Source organism: Nyctibius grandis, chromosome 11 (assembly GCF_013368605.1).
Source record: "Nyctibius grandis isolate bNycGra1 chromosome 11, bNycGra1.pri, whole genome shotgun sequence".
Classification (NCBI taxonomy): Eukaryota; Metazoa; Chordata; class Aves; order Nyctibiiformes; family Nyctibiidae; genus Nyctibius; species Nyctibius grandis.
The window spans coordinates 953,171-981,069 of NC_090668.1; the positions used below are offsets into that span (position 1 = coordinate 953,171).

At 42.8% G+C, this 27,899-nt stretch overlaps 2 protein-coding genes across 8 annotated transcripts in view; both read right to left on the minus strand.

The window, feature by feature from the left end:
* Nucleotides 1–273: 273 nt before the first annotated feature.
* ATF1 (activating transcription factor 1) lies at nt 274–15,056 on the minus strand. 3 transcript variants are annotated; one of them, XM_068409811.1, is made up of 9 exons: nt 14,872–15,056; nt 9,675–9,791; nt 7,611–7,739; nt 5,629–5,726; nt 5,069–5,199; nt 4,023–4,202; nt 3,761–3,920; nt 3,150–3,303; nt 274–3,047 (listed from the first exon to the last, which is right to left on the minus strand). In XM_068409811.1, exons 2-8 carry the CDS (start codon nt 9,783–9,785, stop codon nt 3,159–3,161), a joined length of 954 nt encoding a protein of 317 aa, XP_068265912.1. In that variant the 5' UTR covers nt 9,786–9,791; nt 14,872–15,056; the 3' UTR covers nt 274–3,047; nt 3,150–3,158. The 3 variants fall into 3 exon arrangements, with proteins under 3 accessions (XP_068265912.1, XP_068265911.1, XP_068265913.1); XM_068409810.1 differs by having other exon boundaries at nt 274–3,303; nt 14,872–15,055; XM_068409812.1 differs by lacking the exon at nt 14,872–15,056 and having other exon boundaries at nt 274–3,303; nt 9,719–9,791.
* Nucleotides 15,057–15,757: 701 nt separating this feature from the next.
* The window catches only part of DIP2B (disco interacting protein 2 homolog B), a 66,645-nt gene continuing 54,503 nt past the window's right edge, over nt 15,758–27,899 (minus strand). For 3 of the 5 annotated variants that reach the window (XM_068409770.1, XM_068409769.1, XM_068409768.1), the window contains 13 exons: nt 27,659–27,782; nt 26,513–26,634; nt 25,779–25,890; nt 25,197–25,306; nt 24,657–24,787; nt 23,907–24,075; nt 22,704–22,874; nt 22,119–22,180; nt 21,934–21,991; nt 21,238–21,312; nt 20,459–20,636; nt 20,171–20,294; nt 15,758–19,699 (listed from right to left, as the gene is read on the minus strand). In XM_068409770.1, the coding sequence (XP_068265871.1) occupies nt 19,447–19,699; nt 20,171–20,294; nt 20,459–20,636; nt 21,238–21,312; nt 21,934–21,991; nt 22,119–22,180; nt 22,704–22,874; nt 23,907–24,075; nt 24,657–24,787; nt 25,197–25,306; nt 25,779–25,890; nt 26,513–26,634; nt 27,659–27,782 (1,689 nt within the window). In that variant the 3' untranslated portion in view covers nt 15,758–19,446. Of the gene's footprint in view, nt 19,700–20,170; nt 20,295–20,458; nt 20,637–21,237; nt 21,313–21,933; nt 21,992–22,118; nt 22,181–22,703; nt 22,875–23,906; nt 24,076–24,656; nt 24,788–25,196; nt 25,307–25,778; nt 25,891–26,512; nt 26,635–27,658; nt 27,783–27,899 lie in introns of those variants that run through there. The other 2 variants (XM_068409771.1, XM_068409772.1) reach the window with 2 other exon arrangements.

Here is a 27,899-nt window from a genome sequence, read left to right on the forward strand (position 1 = left end):
TACTGCAAACTAGGAAGGAAAAAAAACCCCTGCAGAGAGATAAAAGGTATTCTCCACTAATTATGTTTAGTGATGACTAAAATTTATTTACAAATAATTTAGTACGTGGACTGCTGAAAGGACACATCAGATAAAAGATCTCTGGGTGCTGTTTCATAGATTAAATATTTATTCTTGGCCGCTGTGAAAGACCTGATACCACACAGTGAATGCACGTTTGCTCAGACCCACTGCAGTACTACGGTAACTAAAAAGAAGTAAGGAACATCAGAATTATATTTTGGCGACTTTATTTACCAAGGTCAAAATTTGCAACCATCTAATTGTTTTGACAAATATTTACAATTCATATAAAGCATGTACTTTTGTTTGAAAATAACCAGCAGAACAGTATTAGGTACTATATCTCTTACTCTCAGGATATAGATTTTATTCGCTTACAATCTAGATTTTGAAGGAAATCCAAAAGAAGTACTTCATGATAAGTGATTACTTAAAGAGCAAACTCATGTTACTGTTTAATATTTCCATGATGAAAAATAAGCTGCTCTTTCCAAAACACTATTTTAAGAGGATAAAAATTTACTAACGTTAGGTCGGGCAGCACGACATTTCTTTCGCTTGCTGAATACAGAAAGAATTGGCCACCTTTTTTTTTTTTACAGTCTTAACACTTGATAGCTTTTTAAATTATCATTCCGTATTACAAAAGAAGGTAAAGGAACAACAGCACACAGGGAGGATCAAAACACCATACAGAGGAGTTACCAAATTAGTTTCAGTACTGTAGGTCAAACCCTCTTAAAGAGATGCCCAATAGCGTACACACACCTGGTGGGAGCCAGAGCGACAAGGTCCAGGTCTCGGGGGCACTAAGCACGTTCCAGGGCGCTCGTTCATCCTGAAATTCCCCTAACAGAGACAGGAGGCACCAAACGCCTCTTTGGGAGGAGCTCCCTAATGCAATGACCTTCTCTGCCTTGCTCATTAGTTTTGATGAGCAAAAGCACTCCCTTCTGACGTGATCGCGAGCACAAATGTACACTCCAGTTTGGCCTAAAGGAAACGTATCGTGGATCTTCTCCGTAACAATCATATACTTAGAAACTTTAGAAAAAAATCTATTTTTATAGCCCACTAACAATGTGATTGTGGAATGCAGTCTTTGTCATACCGTTTGCAAAGAGCTCTGCTTGCTAAGAAGTCCATTAATTCAAAAATGAGTAAAATAAAAAATACTGACTGACCATATGAGAAGCGTTACACATCTAGGGAGTGAGTACATCTTCTAATTTCATCCAGATCTGAGCTAGCACAACACACACACGTAGCTCTAACACCTTTTTAATAGCATAGTCCATAGTGCAATTCCCGCTGACATAACTGGAAGCAGGATTCGATCCTAACTATGGAAAATAGTGTATTTATGACTCATGCAATAAGCACTGCATACACATTTTTCTATTTCACATAATCACAGAATCACAGAGTGGTCGAGGTTGGACGGGACCTCTGGGGGCACCTTGTCCAAGCGCCTGCCCAAGCAGGGCCACCTAGAGCAGGTTGCCCAGGACCACGTCCAGACGGCTTTTGAGTATCTCCAAGAATGGAGATTCCACACCCAAAAGAGTCCTGATCATGTCAAACATTTAATTTTCACCTGAAACAAATTAAAATCATACAAACTAGAATCTCTGATAGCAATCAGATCTAATGTGCAGATATTATCAACTGTGGGGAATAAAAAGCCCTGATCTCTTATTTTTTTTTTCTTTTTTTTTCCTGATACTCTTTAGGATCCATTTTTTTTGCAAGTTACCTACAGACATACAAAATTAATTCAAATATCTCCTACGCCAAAGAGGATCTCATTTGACTTTGTACTATCCATAAAAATATATGCTTGAAAATCTGGTTCACAAAATATTTCATTTGTTTACTAAAATGAAATATATAAACTGTCAAAATACGTATATAAACTCAATTTCAGAATTTGTAAAGATCACAATTTAGCTACAAAATATACCAACCATCTACCTGTTTTCAATAGAATATTTTCTTACAAAGATACCATTACTTTGCAAAATATTGCCTACCTTACAAAATTAGTCCAGAAATTTTGCACTACTTTCAGCATATAAACCATATATTAGAACCTCATTAATCCTTTGGTATAAATCTTCAATTTTTTTATTTTATCATTCTTCTTCTATTTGGTTTAAATGTTCCAAAGCACAGTAGCATCTCCAGACAGAAGAAGCAATGCATGTTTAATTGGGTATATAATCAGCACACCATTGATTTTTCAATTATAGATGTTTCTCATGGCCAGCGACTAAGAACAAACCATGGTGAAATCATTCTTCAGAAACTTTTGTTCACCAGTGCTCACTGTACCACGCCGTACTTAAATAATTGGGACGTGTTGAATTCTCTTAGGAAAAGTCAACACCTTCTTTCATGTGCCTTGGACATTTTCAGGACTAGGCCTCTCACTGCTTTCTGCAGATCCCTTCCAAATTGGATAAACACAGCAAACATTGAAAAAAAAAACAAAACAAACACCCCAACGTTTTAAACTGTCAGCTGAGAAAGAGTAAACATAATTTATACCTCTAGCAAAGTATTAGCTTTTTTTTTTTTATCATCTGCACCTGCAAAGAACAACTTACAGGTTAAAATAAAAATATTTACATACAAATAACTGAAAGAAAAAGCAAGGATTGAAAAAGAGTAAGAAATCAAAACATATACTGGTTATAAATGTTACTAATAATGTCAACTATGCCAAGGATTCCATTTCACCCACATTAGAATTGTAACCAAATATTACCTCCGTTACGAGAGGTATTTGTAGAAATTTTCCAAGAAGTTCTAATCACCTGCCTCGTAAAACGTGACTGTCCTTTTACTGTAGACGCAGTCTTGACTTTATAAAGTTTCCAGTTGTGCCAGCAGGAATTTTGGTGAGGTTTTCTTGTTTCCTTTTTGTACTTTGTCACCAACATGTTGTAAATAAAATCTATATAGTCTTTAAGTTGTGAAATCTAGGTAGAAAAGTTTCATTTTTGACCTTTCATCTAGTTTAAAAAATTCAGTATAAAAAAAAAATTCTCCTCTGAAATTTAAACAGTCCACAAAAGTTTTACCTTCGTTTCTTACACACTTTTATGACAGTAAAGATCTTTCAAAGTTTTTAGCTCTTCAATTAGAGTTTTGTTCTGATTTTCCAGGACCGCAACTCGATTTTCCAGACATTTAACATACTCTTTCTTCTTTCTACGGCATTCTCGAGCAGCTTCTCTGGAACAGACAAGCAGAAGTAATTGTTTAGTTTAGATTTGGGATGTATCTGTTTTATGACTGATGTGATTCTGACCAGTACCAGAGGAGAGCTGCCACAGCAATCACGAACCACACTGGAAAGCTCACAAGGACAGGTGAGGCATGACATTTAGAAGTATCTGGTAACAATTTGTTTTCTCTGAACTGTGTGAGACAGAAAGTGGAGCATGTTTTGGCCAGAATTTCCAATGTTTTGGTCAAAATTTCCAACGTTTTGGTCAAAATTTCCAACGTTTTGGTCAAAATTTCCAACGTTTTGGTCAAAATTTCCAATGGTTTTAGTCGCTGGGTACAGCACACCATACTGATGGTGCAGTCAGTAGAGTTAGGCTGCAAGACTCATCATTTGTCCTTTGAAGATATATTTCAGCAGCTTAAACTAACAAATCAAAGCAGCCCACGTGCACTTACATACCTGTTCTTCATCAGCCTTATTTCTCGTTTCAACTGCGGATCATCTGTCTTACTTGTCTGTGATGTCAGAGTGACAGGAGATGTCATCACCACAGTCTGAGGCAGGGATGTGGTGGTTGGTGTGGTGCGGATCTGGTAAGTCTGCATGTCTCCTGACGCAGCTGTTGTGATAATAGCATAAGACATCAAAACGTGGCAGCGTTAGAAAGTGACACTGGCGTTAGCGATGGGTATTTCGAACCACTCCCACAAGGCGTACTCACTCTGCACTACCACCTGGTTGCTGGGTACGAGTATCTGTTGACCATCTGATGTTTGTGCGTACTGCAGTATTGTTGTCCCAGGCTGAGCACCACCAGCATTTGTCATCGTTAGTGTCTGCAGACCTTGCACACCATCTGTGCCCGGGCTGGCCAGCTGTAATCCGTTCGCAGCAATGGCAACTTGAAGAAAAAGGAACATTCACAACAATATTTGTAGCTGTATGTTATAGCATACAGATAAAGGTGAATCTGTGGGCTGCACGTTGGTTTCTGCTGCTGAAACTTTAGAAGAAAAATCTATTTTTTCTATTTAAAACACTGCCAGTTTTGAAAGGCTTTTTTCTCTGTCACTGTCACTATCAGATCTTGCTGCTGGGCACTGGGGGGTGGTGGCAGTGGGGGAGCCGCGGCGGTGGCCTCTGTGAGGAGAGGCCTGGGACTGCCCCGAGCCAGACACCAGCTCCACATGGACCCACACTAGCCACAGCTGGTGGCTCCTCTGTGGAAACGTACTTAAGGAAGGGCAAAAACCCAGCCAGGCAAAGGGCAGGGGGGGGTAAGTGAGAAACAGGGGTGTGAACCCCCAGCTCAGAGAAGGAGGATGGGGAGGAGGTGCTCCAGGTGCGGAGCAGGTTGGTTTTTTGGTTCACAAGCACAACAAATACCAGGTGATAAAATAAAAGGAACAAAACCTTTTTTTTTGCTACCTCCCTGATACCACAGGAACACCTTTTGGTGTGGCCCTATGATATATATAATGGTATCTTCACTGATCTTACATTTTGGACTAAATCTAACACTAGAAGACTGCGATGTACTTCGTAACACCATCCTTTCAATGTCTTAATGTGCAAAAATTAAGATAACGAAGCATTGAGTTTATCTGGAATCTTTAAATACCGTGTAATAACAGTACTCACTTCACTGACAGATAAATAACCAAACCTTCTGAGTTTCATCTTAGTCAAATATGTAACAACATTTGTATTTTGAGGCAAGTTGAATAAAAAATGTGTCCAGTTAGGCAAGCATTTTGTGTAACGTACTGTACTGTCCAGTGCTTGTCTGGTAGATAGGCGTGGGAACGGACATAGATGTGACAGTAGAGACACTGGGACTCTCCTCATCTCCTTTTCTGTCGCGTGTATCTTCAGAAGAAAGATCTTTCAAAATTTTTCTATAAAAAAAAGTTTCTTTATCAGCTCTAACAGTAGGCAACAACTACAAATTACTGCAACAGCAGTTACAAACTATCCCTACACTAAAATTTTGAGGAACAACAGCTTTTGGAATTAACAAAATTTTGTACGAGATGACGGCCTTAAACTCTTTCTGTATTTACATTTCTGTAGTTTATATAGTCTAGTTTTTTATTTAAATATTTGAATAATTTTATGAGCTAAGAGCAATTCAAGTCAGCTACTGATTTATAGTCTGTGTATGTGCAAATCAGCACAAATTCCAGATTTTCAGTCATTATCCTCTAATGAACAGATCCAATGCACGTTTCAAGAGAAAGAAAACAACTTAGAGGTTGACAGAATATATGAAGCTATTGAAAGAAGTTTCAAATAAAAATAGAAAATATATTACAAATAGCACTTACCGGTAAGATGGACGACGAGCTAAGATGCCTCGAGCTTTCTGTGAAGAGCCTATGCTGTCTGATGAATCCTGAGAATCTTCACTCTCGGACAAAGATACCTAAAAAACACATTCCACGTGGTTATCCGGGACACTGCAGAAGAGACACCCAGAAGAGATTACACATTTTAATTGTACATGAGCTAAAGCTGCATGAAAACTACACAAATGCAGCTAATTACAAAGAGAAAGAAAAAATGGTCGATTTCTAGTCTCAGTGCTAGCTACTCTTTCTAGCAATTATCAGACTGCTACGTTAGTAAGGTCATAATGAAACAGACCCCTCTGCCCCCCCCAAAAAGGAAAGCTCAAGAGATTCTCCCAAACTATTTATCACATTAAAAGCTGAAAAACATCCACCATCTGAAGCTAGCTCTTCTAGCTGGATTAAACTGCAGGATTAATCAATCCAGAATGTTTAAAACAGCATTTTAAGAAGAAATACAAATGGTTTATTATTTTCATAGAAATCATACAAGCCTAACTATCTTAACAGCTGCCGTGGTCTGAAAAGGGGAGCCACTGCCACCATAAACTTCTCTAAGGAGCTGGTGGGAAAGGAAACAGGAACACCATGTATATACAGAGGCAAACATAGAAAATACTTGAAATCTTTTATGCAGACAGAAGAGCAGTGTATTTTGTTGGTCAGAATATAAGAGCCAAATGAAAATAATATTTAAGGCAGCAGCATATCAGCGAGTAAATATGCAAAGTATTATCTAGAATTTTCTCATTATTCCACTGTGTCCTCATCCAGCTGGCAAGTGTTGTTTTTTTCTCTGATGCTCCTTATTAAATACAAGCTAACAAAACATTTATTTGTACTTATCTGTGTGCCAGCAACAAAAAGTCAAGAAGAATGTGTGTAGCTCTGGGAAAAGCATTTCTCACTGAACTGCTGCTACAGAGACAAGAGGAGCAACTTACTATCAACATTTATAAAAAAGCTGCTCATGTATCACTTTTTTTTCCACCTCTGAGCAACAAGGCCACAATGTTCATAAATTACAGAAAAAAAAAGGAAAGAATACAGTCAGTGGGGACCCTGCATCTAGAACACGATGATAGGAGAGCGATTAGAGGAGACTCAAGTAACGACAACCTACTAAAACAGATGCTTAACTGTTTTCAGCGAAGAGAAATGTGTTTTCTTTTCCAGGATCTGATGTCACAGGAACAACCCTAGCTGAAAATGCATTACAGGTTTGCTTTTCATGGTTTATCAGTTTAATGTCGTATGAATAGATAAGCACAGTACAAAGGATCAGTGACAAATTAATGCTTTTCAGCGCAGTTCTTCCAGTCATTTGGCTGACTAGTGCAGTTGCTGCGCAGCGTAACTCCAACGCCGTGCTGCCCAGAGGGCAGCCAAGAACTGAATGAAGTAGTAACAGACTCGACTGTGAACTCCCCAAGGCACCTCTCTGAAGTGGCTTGTAGAAAAATCACATGGCAAATGAGTAAGAGACACAAGCAGAACACTTCGGTACCACAGAAACGGAGTTACAGCGTACACGAGGTGAGCAATCAGCAGTTCATCCACCACCATTAAGGTCTACCCTTCCCAAACACACATTTTCCTTCACTGGGTTATTCTCTACTCTCCTTATTTGAGTATTAAAACACACCAACTGCATGTCTGTTCAGAGCACCACCTAAAGAGCCGTGGTTTGGGTTTGTTTTTTTATAAAGGGAGGCAATGTCAAATAGTTTAATTTCAACTCCAAAGGCAACTTTAGCACTACAAATGATTTCAAGCCTAAATAATCATTAAGAACGATGTATCCCCAAAATACTGTCACTGGATTGCTCGCTCCCTCTTACAGCAGGGCCAGAAAGGCTGCGCTGGGGCAGAGTTAGCTGAGTCAGACAAGCCTTCACAAGTCTTGTCACGTACCTAGAACAGGATTCGTGGCTGTTTAACAGACATTCTGTAGTTACCTGCACTGTTTGCACCTGGGGTGAGTGGATTACCGAAGAGGACTGAGCTGTCTGAATGACTCCCTGGACCTGGACTTGTTCTCCAGGAAGCTGAACAACCGTCAGGGGAGCAGGACCTCTTAGAGACATCTACAACAAACCAAAGAATCATTAACAAAAGCGTTTCTTCCACCGTATTCAGAAAGTGTTTCTACATGTAGGAAAACTAGTGGAGAACATGCATTAGCCAAAGCTTTTTTAAGTCTAATTAAGTCACAGGAAGTGTCCTTTAAAAAGATACATTTTTGAGATACACATCTGCATATGAAAAAGGCTGAAACAGTGACTTCCTTGCCCCAGGTTAGGGGGAAAATCAAATAGGCAGCATTCTGTGCAAAAGATTAAAATGCTGCAACTTAAATACATGCAGTTCTAAATGGACCACAAGGAAGCAACTTCTTCAGAGTCACGGCACTGAGACTAAGTGAGCATGGTTGCTTTCCTGTGGCTCCATCCATGTGCAAAAATAAAGCCCCACATTTGTGGCAGTTTACTTTTTTAAAGTTTTGATTCCATTTTAAGAGTGTGTTGGACTTAGATAAGCAGAAATAAAAGTGCCTAATAAGTAGACTTAATTCTCACTCAAGTTAATAGGAGTTTAGAGGACTAAAATCTAAATTAAGATGAAATGATCAACAAGGCTGAGGGCTTAGGCCAGAGCAGACAACACTGAAGTAATGCAGAAGGTAGCATGAACAACGTACAAATTTGGTGCTCTTGGATTATTTTTTTTAAGCAACCGGTATGAGGCTACGGTTCAAAGACTTCACAGAGGAGAAATCACAAGAGTTAAGCTTAGCAAAAGCCGACCAATCCACTGAGAAAGTTCAAGGCACAAGGGCTGTAACTAAAGGAAAGGAAAAGCAAACTGAAGGAGACAAGGTATGCAAGCTTTGGACAAGGAAGAGCAACAAAGAGCAGATTTTTCCAAATAAAAATTACAGCATCTGTTCCTTCATGTTTGAAAACTATCAATTTCAATAAATGTTGTAGCTGAAATCTAGGTTTCCTTGGCAAAAGTTCATTACTACGGCTACCCCTATATAAAACACTTTTAACATTCTAGCAGATTGGTACTTTTGATGTTGAATTCGCACGAGCCTTTGCACCTAAAAATTGGTTAAAGTTATACACGTGGATGCAGAAGTAAATAACCCCTTTCCTCACCAAATTTCTCCACTACTTTTATTAATCTGGAATATACGAAAAGATGAAGGGATCATTAAAACCCACACAGCTAACTTTCCATTTAATGCTACTTTTGTATCTTATGTTGTAATATTAAGTTACACTGGCAACCTTATATAAAAACAGATCAGAAAAACAGCCGGCAAACACACAACAGGATGCTTGCTGATCTTCTGGCCTGTCTCTGCCTCAGGCAGTTATCTAAATTTTGCATCAAAATCTAAATTGCCTCCACAGGGTAAAGAGTGGACGAGCTGCAAAACTCTGCCCCGTGGCCGTGGGAGCAGACTGTGCTGAGAAAGAGACGCTCTTTCAGATGCAGATGGTGGAGTCATGAGGAATTCAGGATAAAGCTTTGAAAGTGATGTTACCTTGTAGTAAGCATGTCAAATTTCCAACTCAATATGATTTATTACATTAAATACATTCCTGTTGGGCTAAAATCCAAGTGTTTCCATGGTGCTGAGCACCCGGGATTGCCGTTACTACAGAAGGAGCTGTAATGCTTTTTTGGGAAAAAAAAAGAAAGTCAGGCCCTCAAATCATTCCCAAGCAGTTCTTGTACGTCAGGTCGGTGATGATTTCACAGGACGTACAATCTAACACAAACACTGGGCTGCACTTTGCATTGTACAAGCACGAAAATTAACTTTGATCTTTTGAATACAAGCCTTTTTTTAAATTTCGTGCCGTCCACCAACAAACAAGTACATTTTTCTCAACCTTTTTTTTTTTTCTTCTCAGTGTGTTTCTAAAACTCAAGAATTAAGTTTGTAGTACACAAAAAATCGCTCTTAACTACCTCACGTGTTTGCTGAGATTTGGCCCAGGCTTTACCTGTTGAGCAATATGAGAGAGCTGAGCTGCCTGTAGTGTTGTACCTTGTACAGCTGATGTTTGCGAAGGCGTCACTGAACTGTTACTGCTGCTCTTGTGCACCTCTTCCATAATCAACTAGAAGAAAAGTAACGAGCAAAATTCAGTCAATGATACATTTGAACAGCAGGTAGGTGCCCAGCTTCCCCCGACACCCTACAGGATCTCGGTGCGTAACGCTTTTAGCCTTATTTGGACATGTTTAATTAGTTCTTTGTCCTTCAATGTCACTTTCTATTATGGAATAGCTCAGTGTTTTTTGTCACTTCCCCTACGCTACCCCGAGCATTGTTGTGCCTTCTCACGGGGACAAGAGGGCAAAGGCACGGGGGGAACCCTGGCTCGCCCCATGGCTTTGGCAGCTCGAGCCCGGCACCCGGCGCGTCGCCCCTCGAGGCCGCGCAGCCCAGAGCAGCACGAACCCCCATCCCAGAACGGGAGACAGGTCCCATTTTGCCCCGACAGCACCCACGCTCCAGCCGTCTGTCGGCACCGCTTCAGACCTACCCCGCGCCGAAGGTTACTGGCAAATGTATTTACTGAATTTCCTGTTTTTTTGGTGAAAATTAACAAAGTCAAGTCATGAGATCTAGGAAGAACCCCAAGATGCAGCATTTACACTAAAGAACATCTTGCTCTAAGTAAAATAATTTCCCCAAATGTTTTACCCAAGCTACCAGCCAAACCTATTTTAAACCATCTGAAGGTGTATAAAAACAAAACAGGGATTGAAAATCAAGGTACAGAGAACACCGGTTTGAATTTTACACCCTGCAAAAGTCACTCCATCTCCATAGAATACAGTAACACTTCTCTCATTTCTAAGATTTTATATTTAACCGTACAACGCGTCTTGACAGCATCCCCCCTCCAATATTGGGGGATTTAGTGATGCAAAAATGCATGCTTTTAGGTGGGGTGAGTGGGCGGACCAGCCTAGAGCATTAAAAGATGATCGCTGAGTGTTAAACATTTTGTCACAGAAGGTTTGAAACTGTTGAAAGGACAGTTGCTATGAGACTGGAAATTACATTTCTTTCTGTGGAAATGTGAGTCATTGATTTTTCCCTACTGAGATAAACCACAGCTCTCGCAGGCTGACGTATACTTAGAGGGTAAAAAGTCAATGTACACCGAGACCAGAATCTTGTTCTTGCAACCCTTACTCATCCGCGGAGTCCCACTGCCCAACTCCTCAAATAAGTTACTAAACCAGGACTTTGTAGAGAGAAAACTGATGGTTGGGTGACACATGAACCCGTATCCTTTACGGCACGGAACAAACGTTCTCTAACATACGATACAGCCTCCCAACATGTCTATAAACACAGAACAATTCATCCATAGTTTAAGCTGAAGCAGCAAAACGAAGGCTTCACGCCAGAATAAAAAGCTCAGGGAGCAGGGCAGTGCTTCGGCCGTTCCCAGCTCCTGGAAACCTTCAGCTAATCAAAACTATCCCGCCTGCCTTTGCCCAGATTATCACGTCGCCGCTGCCCCTAATGCAGCCGCGCTTCCCCCTCCGCATCCTCGGGAGCCCGAGTCACAGCCCGGGATCCTGCCTGACACCAGCCCCGGGATCCCGCCTGACACCAGCCCCGGGATCCCGCCTGACACCAGCCCCGGGATCCCGCCTGACACCAGCCCCGGGATCCCGCCTGACACCAGCCCCGGGATCCCGCCTGACACCAGCCCCGGGATCCTGCCTGACACCAGCCCCGGGATCCTGCCTGACACCAGCCCCGGGATCCCGCCTGACACCAGCCCCGGCGCAGGAGCCGAGCGATGCCGTTCCAACACGTTTGCTTTCTCCAGGTGCTGCTGCTGCTGCAGAGTTCACCTGAACGTCGGAAAAACCGTTTGGACTTGTTCTCTTTTTTTGTTACAGAAAGAAAATTGAGAACTGAAGTAATTTAAGTATCTTGAAGCTATAAAAAATGAAGAGTAGAATTAACAACAAACATACATAAGGGACACAACTTTATACACCCTCTAATGTAGTTTTAGGGTTTTTATAGAGGAAAATCTATGTTTTGTACCCCTGCGAAGGGAGACGTACCCAGTGTCACAAGTAAACAGGGCACTGTCAAACTGAAATCCAGTTAACAGCAAAAATTTAAATAAATTTCCAGTGCTACAGAAATACCCAATTCATTTCTGTAGTGCTAAACCACATTCTCTCTCCCCCTCCCTCTTTTACTGTTCTTCTCTGCCTTATTGTCCCATGAAAGACTCACAACAGCAGCAAAACTGACTGCAAGAAACAATGAAACTGATAGATACAAAACCACCCAAAATAAACAAACCAGGGAGAAAGCACAAAGGTTTTTGCTGATCTTCCTCTCACAGGCGTGAAGTGCTACTTACAGGAATAAAAGATAAAGTATTTCCCGTGATAAATACGAGTTTTCAAGTTCACTTCATCTCTGCTTGCTCTGAAATATTTAACTAAATGTTCATCCGACATCTATTAATCTTAGTGAAATAATATTAACAAAAAAAGATTTAGCAAGTGATTGTAACAAGGTGATTACTCCTGCATCTTCCATCCGCCCCTGGATAACGGAGGTGCCACACGCTACCTGGCCTTGCAGGAAGACTCACACGCCTCTATCTTGTTAAAACAACTAATTTAGCTGGAAACCCACAAATTTTCCATTGGAATGGCCTTCTGTGAACACCCAAAACAGCGACTACCACCTAGTAGTAGTTGTAGTGGTAGTAGTACCATCTAGTATCAGATTTTAGAAAGACAGTTCCAATGAAAACCCCAACCTGCAAGTTCTCAAGGTTTGAAAAGAACTACCAAAGGATTCAGCTTTTTACACCACAGTTAAAACTACTTCCAACTACAGAATATACATTTAGCTGAGACCAGCTGCACATTTTGGGGTGAAGGAAGAGTTTTACATGTCACAGAGCACTGACATGAGGAATTCAGAAAAGCAGTCCCCAATGTTTTATTAGCCAGGAAATAATTACTGTTCTAATCCATTCAAAAACCGTGTTTTTATAATCACATAAGGATGATGCTTTTCAGAATAAAGATAATGCCTCCACGCGGCTACACCTGAAAAGTAATTTAATTTAAATGAAAGGATTCTGCAACAGCAGCATTATGAAGTTCCGCTTTAAACTTCTGAGAATCGGCTCTCTCCAGCCAAAGAAACTCATCTCACTTGAAACGTGAGTTTGAGTCTCAAACAAATCTTCCTTTTAAACAGAAACAGGAACGTCGCGTTTCGTTGCGGGCAAGTTTATCAACCCGAAGTTCATAAATACCCTCCTAACGCCGCGTTCCTTAGTTTGAACCACTCAAGAACCACTAAAAAAAATCCCTACACGGCTGAGGAGTATCAACTAAAAAAGAACAAATAAATAAACAAGAAAAACCCATTCCTACAACTTTCACTAATCCTGATGAAAAATATCCCAAAATGCTGAAGAGCTGGTCCTGTGCAGTAACGATCCTGGCAAGATTTTACCCTGAATCACTCTTTCCTTCAGTGTCCCACGAACAGCGCACTGCTCTCGTCTCCACTATTTTGTTTTTCCCTGTTTACAATGTGGATTATCTGAGATGGTGATTGTCTCTAGTTAAATGCTCATTCTATGACTAAAATCACAGATTCCCAGCCTCAGATGCAGCTTCAAAGCATATTCAGGAGGGAAAGAATAAGATAATGGAATATAAAAGCTGTACATTAAGGCAAAGAGAAGTGAGCTGTAGTGCGAGACACCCCAGGAAGAAACCAAGTTCTGTTTTGCCCTTTCAAACCTAGCGGAGGAAAGGCCTGAATGGTATTTCAGCACTGAAATATTGCAAGATGCAACTGAATTTTTTAAAAGACTTTATAAAGTCAGAAATCAAAGAATAATAGACACAGAATTTTATTCTCAAGTACTAAGTAACAAGAGTAAAATACTGATGTATACAAATTACAGAAAGTGATTTAAAACATTTGGTGAAGCAATACTCAAGTAATATGGTGAAATTTTGTATTCTTTAATGTCTCAACATAAGCTGTCTTCACAAGCTACAACAGTTAAAATACTATCTACTTAATTTTGCAATTAAGACATTTGGGGAAAGTTTTCTCATCCAGAAGACTGACAGAACTCCAGTTTTTTCCAGGGATCAGTGAAAGACAGAGGCAAAGGACAGCACATCCAACCAGTCTGTGCCAGAAAGCAAGTGAGGAGACCTGAGTCAATGTACCCAGTTACAGCTTTGGATCCCACTCTACACACACACACACGAACCATCCTCAGAACTTCAGGAGCACTTTCCAGATGTGTTTTCTTCCACTCACCCCCCGCCCCAGCCTTCTACGGTGAAATGAAGCTTAGTGAGCAGCTTCAGAAATAAAAGCCTCAAGTCTAAAACCGTATATAGTCTATTGACATAATGGATCTTGATATTTGCGAGAGGAAAATATCGGTGGGATAATTTACAGACAATTTGCATCCCGCCACCTCGAATCAACCCGATGCTCGTTGCCGGGAGTGTTGGAAGACACGGTTCACAAAACCGGCCAAAATTAATGGCAAAAAAAGGCGCCCGCTGCCATCCACAGGCAGCCACGCTGGGTTTCACCCGTCCCCCTCCAGGGACCACCCCTGCCCGAGGCAAGGAGGGCTGAAGTCGCTACCCGGGAGCTCCGCGCCGGAGCCCGGGGGTCCCCTCTGCCCACCCCCAGCCCCCCGCCCCCGGCTCCAGGAGGCTCCTCCGCGGCGCCGACCCTGCCCCGAGGCTCGGGGGGAGCCAGCCCCCGGGGCGCAGCGGGGCGAGCAGCCCCAGGCCGCACGGGGAGCGCGGCTCGAACTCTCCGGGCGGCCTCCGCAGCGGCCGGGAAGGGGCGAGGCGGGCCCCGGCGGAGCGGAGCGGCAGAGCCGCAGCCCGGTCCTCGGCCTGTGGCGGGACTCGGCCGTTCCCTCACGGCCCGGAGGAGAACGGGGCTGCGGGGAGGGACGGCGCCGGGCGCTGGGGGGAGCGGCGCGGCCTGGCCGGGCCTGGCCTAGGCCCGCGGCCGGCGGGGGCGGCGGGAGCTGCCGCTCCGGGCTCGGCGGGGGCGGGGGGGAAGGGGCGGGCGGGCTGGGGGGGGGAAAGGGGGCGGCCTCCCCCGCCCGCCCGTGCCGCGGCGGCGGCCGCTCTTACCTCAGAGGCCCGCCAGGCCCCGCCGGTGGCCGCGCGTGGGGAGAGCCGCCGCCGCCGCGCCCGTCTCCGCCTCAGGAAACCGGCGCCGGCGGCATCGTAAACACGGCGGGCCCGCGCGGGACGCTCGGGGTGGGCGGGCTGCGACCATAGAGTCCCCGCGGAGGCCTCGCCTAGAAATCCCCACCATAGAGTTCCCGCAGCATAGAGCCCCGGAGGCGGAGGCTAGAGCGTCCGCTCTAGGCACCGCCTCCATCCGGCGATTCCAACCAAGGGGAGCATAGAGAGGCGGCGATAGAGCGCCGCTGCCGGCCCCAGGGCGGGAAGGGGCCTCTGGCGGACCGCGCAGCGCCGGGCGCGCAGGCTTCGGCCTCGGCCCGGCCGCCTCCGCCCGGCCCGGCCGGGGAGCGCTCGGCTCCGGGAAGCACCGCGGTCCCCTTTATCCTCAGCCGGCACACGGGCGTACAGAGCCCAGCAGGAAACAAAGCGCCAAACGTAGCGAAAATGCAGCGGGGATGGCTTTTACCCCCGCCCAAGGCCCGCCCTGGCCTTCCCGCGCAGGGGCACGGCCGCTGTTCCGTAATCGCGAGCTGGTTTGTTTTTAATCTTTCATCCTTTCATCAGTTTTAACTGATTTCAAAAGCTACAGGGCCTGCTGCTGTAGGTATAAGACAGCCCTGTCCAGCCCCGGCAGCGCGGGGAGCTCGGCTCTTCACACCTCCAGGTCTCACACGTTTCTATATACAAGTGATGTAATATATTTACAAAAATACTTACAGGTTCTCCCTCTCAGCAGGATAAATGCTAACCCAGGGTTGCTTCCTTAAAAAAAAAAAGAAACCTTTGGAGAAATAGCAGATGAAGAACTAAGCAAGCAATCAGGCATCAATATTTATTAACACAAGACAAAGGAAACACAATCAATGCGTTAATGGAACACTGTCCAGCCAGATGTTAAATTTAAAAATGTATATCTAATCTAATTTTAAATAAATAAAAACTTTATACATAATTACATAATGCTGTAGTCTGAATTTGACAATGGTAAATAGGTTGACAGAAATTAAAGAAAAATTGCATTTAGGGCTAGAATTTATCTTGTTTTTACAACCTTACTTTTAGGACAGTTAGTATGACACATCTTAATTACATTTATTTAAATCAGAAATGCAGTGCAAATGTTAACAAAACAGGACTTGAAATTACCTGTACCCACATATTTTGCTTAGGGAATATTCATAAACAGTCAGCCATACAAAATATTTTAGTTCAAAGCGTTAAGAATTCCTAGTTTTTAAGTTTCACTGCAGCTGTTAGCTTGGAGTCTGATGGACAACAGTAGGAAATAATTTGCCTTCTGCAACTGGATGAGCTGTGAAGCCAAACCAGCGCGGAGAGTCTTGGGACTCAACGCTGATTCAGCGGTTACGGAAAAGCATCCAGCTCCGAACCTGAACACGCAACATCAGCGGCCCTGCCAATTTTCTCAAGTTAAGTATCAGTTTGTTCTCGTACGGAATGATACCAAGCAACCGTTGTAAGGCAGAACGGTCACGTCTTTTGACAGCCCTCCCACGACAACCAAATAATCATTGATCAGTTTGGAAGAACAAACTGACCCCGACCTCAAAGAGGCTAGCAATGAAAAATACTTAGCACTTAGTGCTGTACAGTTAGTTACCTCACAGGGATGTTGTGAGGATTAGGTAATATCCTCATCTACAGAGGAAGAACTGAAGGAGTGAAGTGACCCGTGGAAGGCCTTGTGGCAAGTCATTAGCAGAGCTGGAGTTAGAAATCGGGGTTTCCAGATTCCCAGCTCCACGCTTCCTCCTCTCCAGTGCACTGCTTGTCACTGTGCCAAACGTGGACAAAAGCATTCAGTAAAGTCAAAACCGGCCGGCTGCTGTTCGTCACTTCCTGGCGATCAAGGGAGGAATGTGATCTCATTCTATGAGCAGGACTGTAAACTTACAGTTCTCCAACACAGAGAAATGTAACATGCCAGAATAAAGATTAAGAGTAAACAGTAAACTTGCAAGATAAACCCCCAAACCCTAAGAAGCTATCGATGCCCAGCCAAATAAAAAACAAGGAAAAAAAAAATCAAAATAATCCAGTATGTCACTCAAAAATGCCATTTCAGAAAGTCCATCTGCCACATACTGGGAATCTTTGATCAAATTAATACATAAATCTCTTATTTCTGAAAAATCGCGAGTAAAAATAAAGGACAATCCTAGAATTGTACTTAAAATCCACTTCAATGGACAAATAAAGTGTTTGTTGAAACAATTTATCTAAAGCTTTAATTTGAGTATGAAAAAGGTCAGGACCATCAGAATTTTTTTCTGAAAGGGGCACCAATGAAGCGAAGCTGTACTGCAAGTCACTGCTGTGCAAGAAAACATAAAAAACAGGGTGATGCATGACATGGAACAACAAGACTTTGCTGGCTCAAAAGGGAGAACAACTTCTGTGCACTTGACACCCTAAGTTGTGGTACCAACTGTATTAGTCACAGTCACACCTGCCACTTCCCTCACTTTGTGGCCAATTTGTTAAAACCAACTATATTAAAGACTTCATGGGCGGGTATTTTAGGACACGCACCTTAAGACACCAGCCAGCATCCCTGCTGCTAACAGAACCACTTCCACACCCAGGCACCAGCACCATACCACGAAAATTGCATCAGCGGTGCCGTCCTGCTACTGCAGTGGGCACAGAAATGGTTCAAAAATGTGCACCTGTGAAGCATTTGCAAAGAACTCTTTCCTCTAGACTTGCCATAATAAATTCCAGTTTCTAAATCTATTCCCCCACCAAATAGTTTTCAAAAATATCGTTCGGAATTTCTTATCTGAGTGTTAATACTCCCAGCTTCAGCGAAGAACTAACAATGCTTCAGGAGTTTTTCAAGGCCAGAACTGGAGTTTGCTTACAGATACGCTGGGTTCTGCTCTGGTAACTGCCACAGGATCTTTGGAGTTCATGCTATAAACCTTTTATAAACTGCCTAAAAACTTTGAGGTCATCTGGAACATTTTAACAACAACTTTATTTACACTGTATACCACATTTTACTCAAAAAAACCCCTGTTGCAGTATCTGGTATCAGCTCTGCTTCCAAATTCATATGTTCTTAACACCCAGAGGAATTTAATTGTCCTTAAAAGATTATTAAGTATTAGATGAAAGAAATGTAATTTTGAGTCAAAGCTTGAACACCGTCTCTCCCTCAGCCTGGTGTGCAATTGCCTCCTAACAGCAAGAGCTTATACCCGCTCCTCTGAGGCTTCTGTTTCTTTACATTTACTAACGTGCAAACTGACACAGTATTTTGAAAGCTGGGATATTAATTTGCATGAAGTTATTTAACGAAGTGTTTACCAAAATTGCTCTGTCTCATTTTTGTGCCTCCTCCTGTAAAAGAAAAATTGCATTCAGCTTAAAACCCAGGATTATCTCATTCTTTCTAGTGAATGCTTTGAGGAAAGTTGGGTTCTTGCCTCCTGGTTTACACTAAATCCTAAATCCTGTTTACAGTATTTCTTGCTCTACCTAGAGGGAACTGAACGGAACAAACCATGACTTTAACGTGTGCCAATCTAAAGGATCTTTGTTTTCTCCTTTAAACATAAGGTGTCAGAGGGTGGAGGCAGAGGCTGTCACTCAGGTGCATCATTTCAGTTGAGCATTTGGGACTTGCACTGCCATTTCTACCAAATTCCATGTTACTGTTTAAATTCAGCCTCTTTTAGAAAGATGTGCCTTAAGATCATAGGCTCCTGCATGCTGTGACCCACTTCTGGCCAGCAATAAAAGATTATATATTGAAATAAGAAAACTTGTGAAAGATGAGTGTATCTCACATTAGTTGTCTAACCAAATGCAGTTACGCTAAGGACCACAAAAGTTACTTGTCCTTAAACATTTTTACCTTCAGCTGTCATCATTATCCAAGTTAATTTTCTAAGTGAATTATGTATAATAATATTTACATATTTAAAATATAGGCAAAATTCTTTTTAAATTCAAGAAATATCTATATGAATAAGTAACTCTCAGACTCCGTAAGTTATTGATTTGGTCATGGCACAATTTTAAATAAGTTGTGTGATCCCATGGAATGAGTAGCTACAGTACAGATGCAAAGTACATTATATAGCAGGGAACTGCAGAACTCTGATGACCCTTTTCTTAATAGTTTATTATCTTAACTAAATAAACCCTCCCCTTATAGAATCCTAAAACAGTATTAGATAAAAATACAAATATGTACAACAGATGAAAAAAGTAACACTACTGTAAAGGCCTTAGGAATTTTGTAGCTCACACACTTCTCTATAAAGCTAATGTTTCAGTAAACTGTTACAAATGTTCTCCATTGTCTACCACATTTCCTTTGTCCCTTGGTAGTTAATGATCTCAATACCGCAGGATGAGATGAAGGGAATATGGCAGCAATCTCAAACTTTATATCAAGTATTAGTAATATTCACCAGCTTCATTTCTCTCGCCACCCTTTGTCATTAGTGGTCCCGCAGTTTCTGAACATCACTTCCCCCACACATGTTACATGTTATAGGCTACATATATGGGGTCTAACTGATCCGCCAGAAAACTGTCACGGAGATGCATTCGTTGTTTCTCTCCTCTGGAATTGATAGGAATAACTCCAGGATCCACCACCACCACCACTCCCACAATCAGGTAATGTTCTTCCAGGACCACATTTGTAACTAGAGGAACCAAATCCAGGGCTTCCTGTTCACAGCCACACAGCTCCACAACCACCACGAGCAAGTTGGTCCATGTGAAGACAGCACTGAAAGGTAAAAACAAACAAACAAACAGAAAACCCAGTTATTTTCACAAAGATCCAAAGTTGACAAGTCCTTATCCTTAGATGGAGTTTACCACCTGCTCTGGGCTGCATTTCCAAGCGACCTAACTCCAAGCCCTAGTCCCGACGTGTCAAAGATCAGTTCAAACATATCTCAGTACTACCCAGTGTGACACACGAACTAAATGCTGCTTTCACTGACTCAAATATAAATGGTTCTTTACACCACAGAGCAGGAAATCATAATTTCTATTTTGAATTAAGGCTTGCGAGAAAACACTGAGTCAGTCAGCCCAGTGTTGTTCTGATCTACAGATGGGAAATGAGGTGCATGACTTGCTGATGGTAACACAAAAAGTTTCTGAATTTGCCTTGTGTATTTTTTTCTATTAAATCCTGCATCTTTGCATTTCAGCTAGGTTGGGATGAATTCCTTTTTCACGGCTGTTTTACCATTCAGCAATGCTTCTGTGCGTTCGAGATACAGAAGTCTCAATGTCAATCGGGTGGTAACGCAGTCCCCTCAGTTCCAAAGTTTCATCCAGTGCTCCAACAACATACAGTGCATCATGGCGCTCTGGAGAGGAGAGATGGGAAATGTAGTGGATGCATACTACAATAAATGGAATTTAGATAAAACAAAGTGTCTCTTGTATCCAGACACGTGGATCACGACTTATCTGCTGCATAGCATGCAAGAAAACTCTTCATTTAAAAGATAAAGACTCATTTCTGCCATACCTCCGCTGGCAGCCGTGAGCTCTGTCCGACGAACAAACCCAAGGTATCCAGTCCGAGCCCAAAGCGTCTGAGCAGCATCGCCAAAGCTCAGACGAGTGTTGAAATGATCAGCTTGAAGAGTTTCGTTGTCGTAGATGGTATAGTAGCCACTGGCCGTGTGGGGGCTATTTACCCAAATCTGTCCAGGCAGTGGAAAAACAGTCAGATACACACACCACAACCAGAGCATCTGCTGAATGTTAAAATGCAGCAGTTAAACTGTAACAACAAGGTTTTCTTTTTATCTAAGATTTTCCAGATCCAAAAATGTTTTGCATTTAGCTCAAACCTCCAAATATCCTGTAGAATCTTAACAGTGCATCTTACAGAGCTACTCTTCTAGTAATTGTAAGCTGAGGATTAACTAAGTAAATAAATTGTGGATTTTCATAACATTTGAAGTCCAAAAATTGATAATAATCTATCAACACAGATCAAATATACTTGTATGTAATCAAGTTAAGGAAAGCAAAATGTAAATTAGATTATCTGAAGCCAGTTATGCAAGATTTAGAGTGGAATATGCCTTCCTTTCTAGTAGGCTTTTTCTTTTCTTTAAACTTGACAGTAGGATAACACATTCAAATTCTGAACACTCCAGCAATAATTCAGCTTAAAAAGGCCTGCAAGTATTACCACTCACAAACTGTCACCCAGCAGCTTACATAATCGAACAGAGAGAATATAGCTCAAGAAGCAGCAACAGGAGAAGCCACCCAGAGAGCAAAATCTGTGCTCACCTCCCCAAGATGAGAATCTCCAAGAGGCCCTTTTGTCTCAGGATTAACAATGACGACTTTGACTCCAGGTAAAATCTAAAGATCACAAGAAGGGACACGTAAACCGTATATGAATTATCGTCACGCACAACTGAAATACAAAGGCTGTTCTTTTACCTCCAAAAAGGCATGATTTCACCCATAGAAATTACAGACGGGTACAAAACATGCTAGGACACGTACACTGAAGCACGCTAACGGTATCAATGTATTTCATGACTCAAGAGCCACGTATTCTAGGCATTCTAGGCCTGTAAATGTTGCTAGAGCTTGATTTTGCAGAGTTCAATGTTAAAAACTACTGGGAGACATCTTTCTGTTAATCCATTTAAAGAAGGGAATAAGAGCTACAGTAAATCTCAGGTGCATGCTGATTTCAAGGATACGACAGCAGATACTTTTGCTGTGGTTCATTTACTGTCAACAGAGCCAATCCTCCCAATTCTTCCAGCAAAGCATGCTCCTAAACCAACAGATACTTTATTACAAGTCAAATTAACTTTCCAGAGGAACAGTGTAACCAGCTGTCACCTGTTCTCATGCCATGCCACAAGACCACCTTTCCCAGCTACCCATCTACATCATAAGGGGCACAAAAAGCCATGTATGGTCCCCAGGTGCTGTGTGCCATGCCTCCAGGTAACAACATGGCATTACCTTCCCAGATTCTGAGAGCAGCAGGCTTTGCGGAGCTCCCCTTTCCACCAGACGTACTCTGAAGGTAAAGAAAACATCGTCAGGGAAAAAAAAAGACCCCAAATCTACTGAGAGGTGTGACAGCTCAGTACCATTACAACATTTTACGTAGACTTATTAAATAAGTTTAAGTAAACTTACTGTACCTGTCATGTCTCAAGGATTTCAGATCTACATACACCGTGGTGGGATCAGGTCCAGATGTTCCCTGAAGAGTTATCATTTAAAAAAAAATAAATTACTGTATTTACAGAAGTGATGGTAACTTCTGCCTGAGTTCATAAATGTTTCCAGGGGTTTCTTACTGGCAGCAAAATTCATATTCACATTTCCCCACCTTTGCAGTTGCACTAAGGGAAGCACTTCAGTAAAGGCTATTTTCTGTCTAGGCCAACACCACTGTGGGATGCGTCTTTGGGGAGGGGGGAGCTGATATGGAGACAGCCCAGGCACTCTCAGCTATCAGCCCTGGAGCAACTAGTAATTGTTTACATGGAAATAAACAGTCTCTAAGGTCACGTTGCAGTTGTTTTGAGCATCTGTGATATATTCTGGCAGTTGAAAACAACAGAAGCTGCTTAAATCTCGTGCCAGCTGTTCTCCACAACGCAGATGTTGGGCTACACTAAACGCAGAAGCGTGTGCAGATGAAGTTTGCTGATTCAGAATACGAGTGAATCTGGAAATCTGAAGCAAGTGACAGCACATGCACTAGAAAGCACTGGCGTTACCTGTAAACAGATGGCAACGTTGACTCTCGACCCGAAGGTGGTGCTTACAGCACGGGACGACAGGCCGATGTCTTTGAAGAGTTTGGAGAAGGAATGAGTGAGAGAAACTCGCGGCCGTTCCTCTGCAACTACCACACAAGTCCGGACACAGGACAGATTAATTCCTCGTGCCTGGAAAAAACATGAGTGCAAAGGATTGTATGTGTTAACTACCTCTGCCACACTGCACCAGGATCTGTCCCCTCACAAGAAGTGTCATTTGCTTTTTATCCCTGCAAAATACTCGGGAAATGCAGGACAAACCCTGTTCTTGTGTTCAAGTTATTTCCTCTTTTCAGCTTCTATTTGTAACTATAAAATGCGTCTGACCAGAGCCTAGAAACGCTGCTAAAAAAATATGCATTAACAGTTCTTCTTGCTCTGCTCCAGAACACAGCATCACACGCTTCTGCAGTGCTTTCCAGCTAAGATTACATCTGTTATTCACTATTTATATAGATGGAAACCAAACCAAGCGAGAGTAAAGTAATTTACTGGGATTACACCGAGTCTTCAACATAACTGGGACCAGAATCCATTATTATTTCTAGTCATGATCAGGAGTGCACAGAATAGCACTGGCCAGTTGTTCCAATCTGTGCATTATGCTGTTTAACTGGTGACACACCCCAAAGCAGACACCTTCAGAACTCTGTGTCACCAACAGAACAAGACTGATCCTTAGTCTCATAGATGGAGTACACTAGTTCAGTAAACCCCAAGCAAAAAGCCACCTCAAGCATTTTATGTAGCTATTTTTTTTCCTTCCTCTCATCTCCAAGGAGAAAACACCTCTGTTTAGCAAACTGCCTAACGTGTCTTTACATCATGTGCTGGTCTGAGCCTTCACTGCAGACTGTTATATAAGCAGTTCTCCTGCAGAGCATTCTGCTGCTGGCATCCTCTCTTTAGGGTTTGCCCAGCAGTCTCTGACACTCACTGGCAACCTGCTACCTACACTGCGATACAGACACCCTGCTCAATTTCAATCCTTTTCATTTCCTGAGGTCGCAAGTATTTTTTTGTTGCTTTTGCTTTTTGAGCAAGCTGTGGGCTGGCGACTTGTGCAACAGGAAAACTGTTGTATTTAACATTGTATCACTTTGCTTTACTACCACAGTTTCCTTAATTTATGCAACATAACATTCCGGAAACATTTCTTACCTTTAACACTTCAACTTGGTTTCCAAGTCCCTTTGTGCACAGTTCCATGACTGAATAGGAACAGAAAGTGTCCCTTATTTTATACTGGCTGACAGTAGATAACCAGAGAAAAAGATTGGATTCCAGCTCCATAGGAGGAATTAAAATTGACTGGTGTCCAGAATACACACTGTGAGGAACATTAAGGAAGAAAACATTTTTGTGCAGCATGTAGTTAACACCAGATTAATATTTACTGTATTTTCGTGTTACATTCCTGCGAGACCAAAAGCAGGTTGTGGGATTCTGCATCTGAGGCAAACTGGTGATAGCTCCAATGCCCACCTTCTGTAGCAACTTCGTTTTAAAAATACAACTTGCTGTACAAGAATAACAATTTATACACACACAAATGTGCACACACACTGTCAGAGTGAAGGAAGAGAACTGGCTCAACCACACAGTTTACAGAATGAAAACTCCCTTAAGTGCAACATGTAATCAAGGAAGAAAGGCAAGAGAAACATTCTGGAGCCAGTAATATTTGGCAGCACAAATATGCATAATCAAGATAGGATAACATCTTGCTAATCTGCAGGAAAAGGGAACATATTATTGTCAGTTCAAAGACAAATTGTACTGTAACTTAGTAATTTTGGTAATGTCAACATAATCTGTCTGTAATTACACCAGATAAAGACGTGGACTGCCATTTCCCATTTATAACCAGCCAAGAGTTAATCTTCTCCTTTTCCCCCTCAAAAGTCATACCTGCAAAGGCACCAGAGCACAAAACCTAGTCCACAATAGGGGTCAAGACAAATTGCAATCTGCCGAGAGGAGTAGAGCTCACACTGAAGCTTGATTGCCCTGCAAAGGCCACTCACTGCTGCGTGGGACATCTGCAACACAGGAGACAGAGAAACTGTGCTGAAATTCAAGGACATCAAAATAGGACGTCATCAAGACGGGCAGGTAAGAATAAAGATAGGTTTGCCTTGATAACCCTTCTCCATGCTACTTCTCTTATGCTACTTGCATCGCTCGCTGCTCTCCTAACAGGCAGCTCTCCAGTGGGAGGCAGCAGCAGAATTCCTGGTCCCCACTGGAGAGACCTGTCTCCCTACACTGCAGAACTAATTCTTCAGCACAAAGTCTCACTGCATTGTCTGCAGCAACTGGAAGAAAAGCGTGGTCTTTATCTAAGCTACAAGAGCCAGCTTTGGTGGAGGTCAAGGGGAGAGGTGGTTCAGAATATCAGCCAAAGACAAGACACCAAAACCCCCGTCTTCTAAAAGCATTTTACTGTACCTTTACTCCTGTAAGCATGCCTGTTGTGGAAACACTAAAATCTAGATATGCTAACATCTCAGGCGTGGGTGGCTTATAGATCTGAGACAGCCGCTTCCTGGGCAAGTCATCTGTACAAGAGAGGAACAAACAGGGTTAATTTTTGATTACTGACCTGGTATTTGAAAGGAGAACACAACTTTCAAAAAGCCTGAGATGGACAATGAAGCTTTCTATTAATTCTCTTTCCAAAAGAGACAGACTAGTATATGACAAGACTCTTGCCAAAGTACCCACGTAGAAAATTATTTATTCTCAGGAAAAGGGAGAAGAGACCAACTCCCTCTTGTCTTAAGGAGATTAACAGTTGTCTGCAACATGGCTTTTCAGTAAAATTATTTTCCATGTGTAGCTCAACAAATGCAGAAGAGATGTCTGTAAACAAGGTCAGACCTAGCTTATATCTTGCATTGTTCTTCTAAATATCCAGACAAATTCTTAAGAGCCGTCCAGTTAGCAGCTGAAACGGGGGACAGTCCCTTTGGAAGTCAGTGGTAACACCTGCACAGAACTTCAAAAAGTCTTTCAGGCCATGGACCGCACCTGTGTCAATGATGGTTGGCCAGGTTTTCACATCTACAGCAGCAGCTGCCTCTCTGGATTTCAGTAGTCTCATTAAGGTCTGGGTTGTGAGAATACAGGCAGCTTTGCTGACCTAAAAAGATAAACACTTACTAAAAAAAAGACAAAAGCATGTCCCCGTGGCACTGTCATTGCAAGATTTGATGTTCAGAGAGTGTATTTTACCATCTGTAGCCAGCTTCCCCTAACAAACTTGCATTAATTTCTTTGGCTTTTGCAACACTGTTCTCTACTTTTCCTTCACTAAGACACCAAACACAGACTGAAATGCAAATAATCGCGTCAGGACCTTTAGAGCAGGTGAGAACACTACACAGGCTACATCTAGCTTTCCCCGCCACGGTTATAGTGGGGAGGCACCTTTTGCTGGTTACTGGGCTCGGAAAGTAACTACTAGCAGGATCTGCGCTTGCCCAGCAATAAGGAGTCTCAATGTGAAATTTTAAGTGCTAACATCATGTCAGTATCTCTCAGAAACCACCTGTCTCATAGCAATTCGTCTTGCCACATAAGGAGAGGTGGTTCTTTCTTGCATTTTATGAATGAGAACACTGTCCTTCAGTTATAAGATGGGCTTCAATCACTGTCATGTAAACAGCATGGGAGTTTGGACAGCTGTGTTATAACCACTCGAGCCTGAGAGGCCGAAGCAAGAGTGCTCCAGCCCCGCTCTCAGCTCCAGCCCCGTTACTCACTTCCACGATCATTCGCACAGTGGGCAGGGTAGCAGTGAGGCTCTGAGCATGAGGTGGTCTCACGGTCACGGGGATGCAGCCAGCATACAGACAGCCATAGAAGGCGGTGATTAGCTCAATGCCTGCAAGGACACGATAGGCTGTAGTGTAGGACACTGGTGGATGGACACCCTGGTGACACCAGCCTTTCCCCCACGTCCTTCTCCAAGCACCGGGTACAATTCCCGTTAGAAGAAGGCACACACACCAGTCACTTCCACAGCACAGATGTGCAACATAAGCAGTCCAGACACCGAGGGCAGCACAACAAGGAAGCTAAGAAAGCTTGGGAAAGGGGACTGGGAAAGTAGAGAAGACTGATCACACAGAAAACCATATCCATCTTACAGGAAAAGAATGTTCCAAGTGTCAAATGACTCAAAAGTCGGTCAGGACAAAACAGAATTGTCTGGCAGGGCAAGAAGAACACACACCAGAGAGCACCTCTTACTAGCAGTGAGCGTCTTACACACGCCAAGTGATTAAGCTGTGTGCTACCAGCCCCAGCAGGCAGCCTGCACTTCCCACTGCTCCCAGCCTACTGCTGTAGGAAAGGAACCCAACAGGCTCCGAGGAAGTGCCCAGCGGAAGGCGACGGTACCATTCTCTACCAGAAACCACCCTGCCATTTCTCACAGCAACCTACATGCTTTCCCTGGACAAAAAGTTGCCAACTGGCAACATGACTTCAGACAAAAGATGTGAACAGACCAGGAGCTGAGGAGTCTCTGGTAGGGTGACCAGCGCAGTTCTCCAGCACATACAGCGCGCTCACAAGTTTCTAATAACTTTGCAGTGAACGTATCATACCAGAGGATCTTTGATAACCACAGAAGCCTTTGAAATTTTTATTCTAATCATCACGACACAGCAAGATCTAGCCAGGGGTAAGAAGGTATAAACTGGCTTTTCCAAAACTCTAGAGAATTGAAGTTGGAGTCCTGATACTGCAAGACATTAGGACAGCCCTCCCTAGAGCCAAAACTACATCAGTGAGTTGTGCTGTTTCAATGATCTCTCCTGTATTTCCAGATCTCAGTGAGATTTCAAAGAAAGACCACGCTGCCTTTCCACAGCGGGATGCAGTCGTTATTAAAACTTGCTTACCAGGAGGATAAAGAAGCACCACATTGTCTCCTGCATTGAGATGTCCTTTGTCACACAGAACTGATGCAATTCTCTCAGCTTTTTTGTGCAACTGAAGGCAGGTGGCTGTGCACACAGTGGTTCCCTTGAAAGGAGACAAAAATGCTCTGAACAAGGCCTGGCACAACACATGTGTCAGTAAAATGGCTGCTGAAATAAAAAAAACAAACCACCAACTTGCTTGCTAGTGCCAGTCTATAGC

What these genes read in the sequence shown, in the direction of transcription:
- ATF1 (XM_068409811.1), bottom strand. Translation starts at nt 9,785, where the DNA reads ATGGAAGAGGTGCACAAGAGCAGCAGTAACAGTTCAGTGACGCCTTCG. An exon ending in CCCAGGTGCAAACAGTGCAG is followed by an intron (nt 5,727 to 7,610) that starts GTAACTACAGAA and finishes TGTGTTTTTTAG; the next exon opens with GTATCTTTGTCCGAGAGTGA. An exon ending in CAACCAGGTGGTAGTGCAGA is followed by an intron (nt 3,921 to 4,022) that starts GTGAGTACGCCT and finishes TTATCACAACAG; the next exon opens with CTGCGTCAGGAGACATGCAG.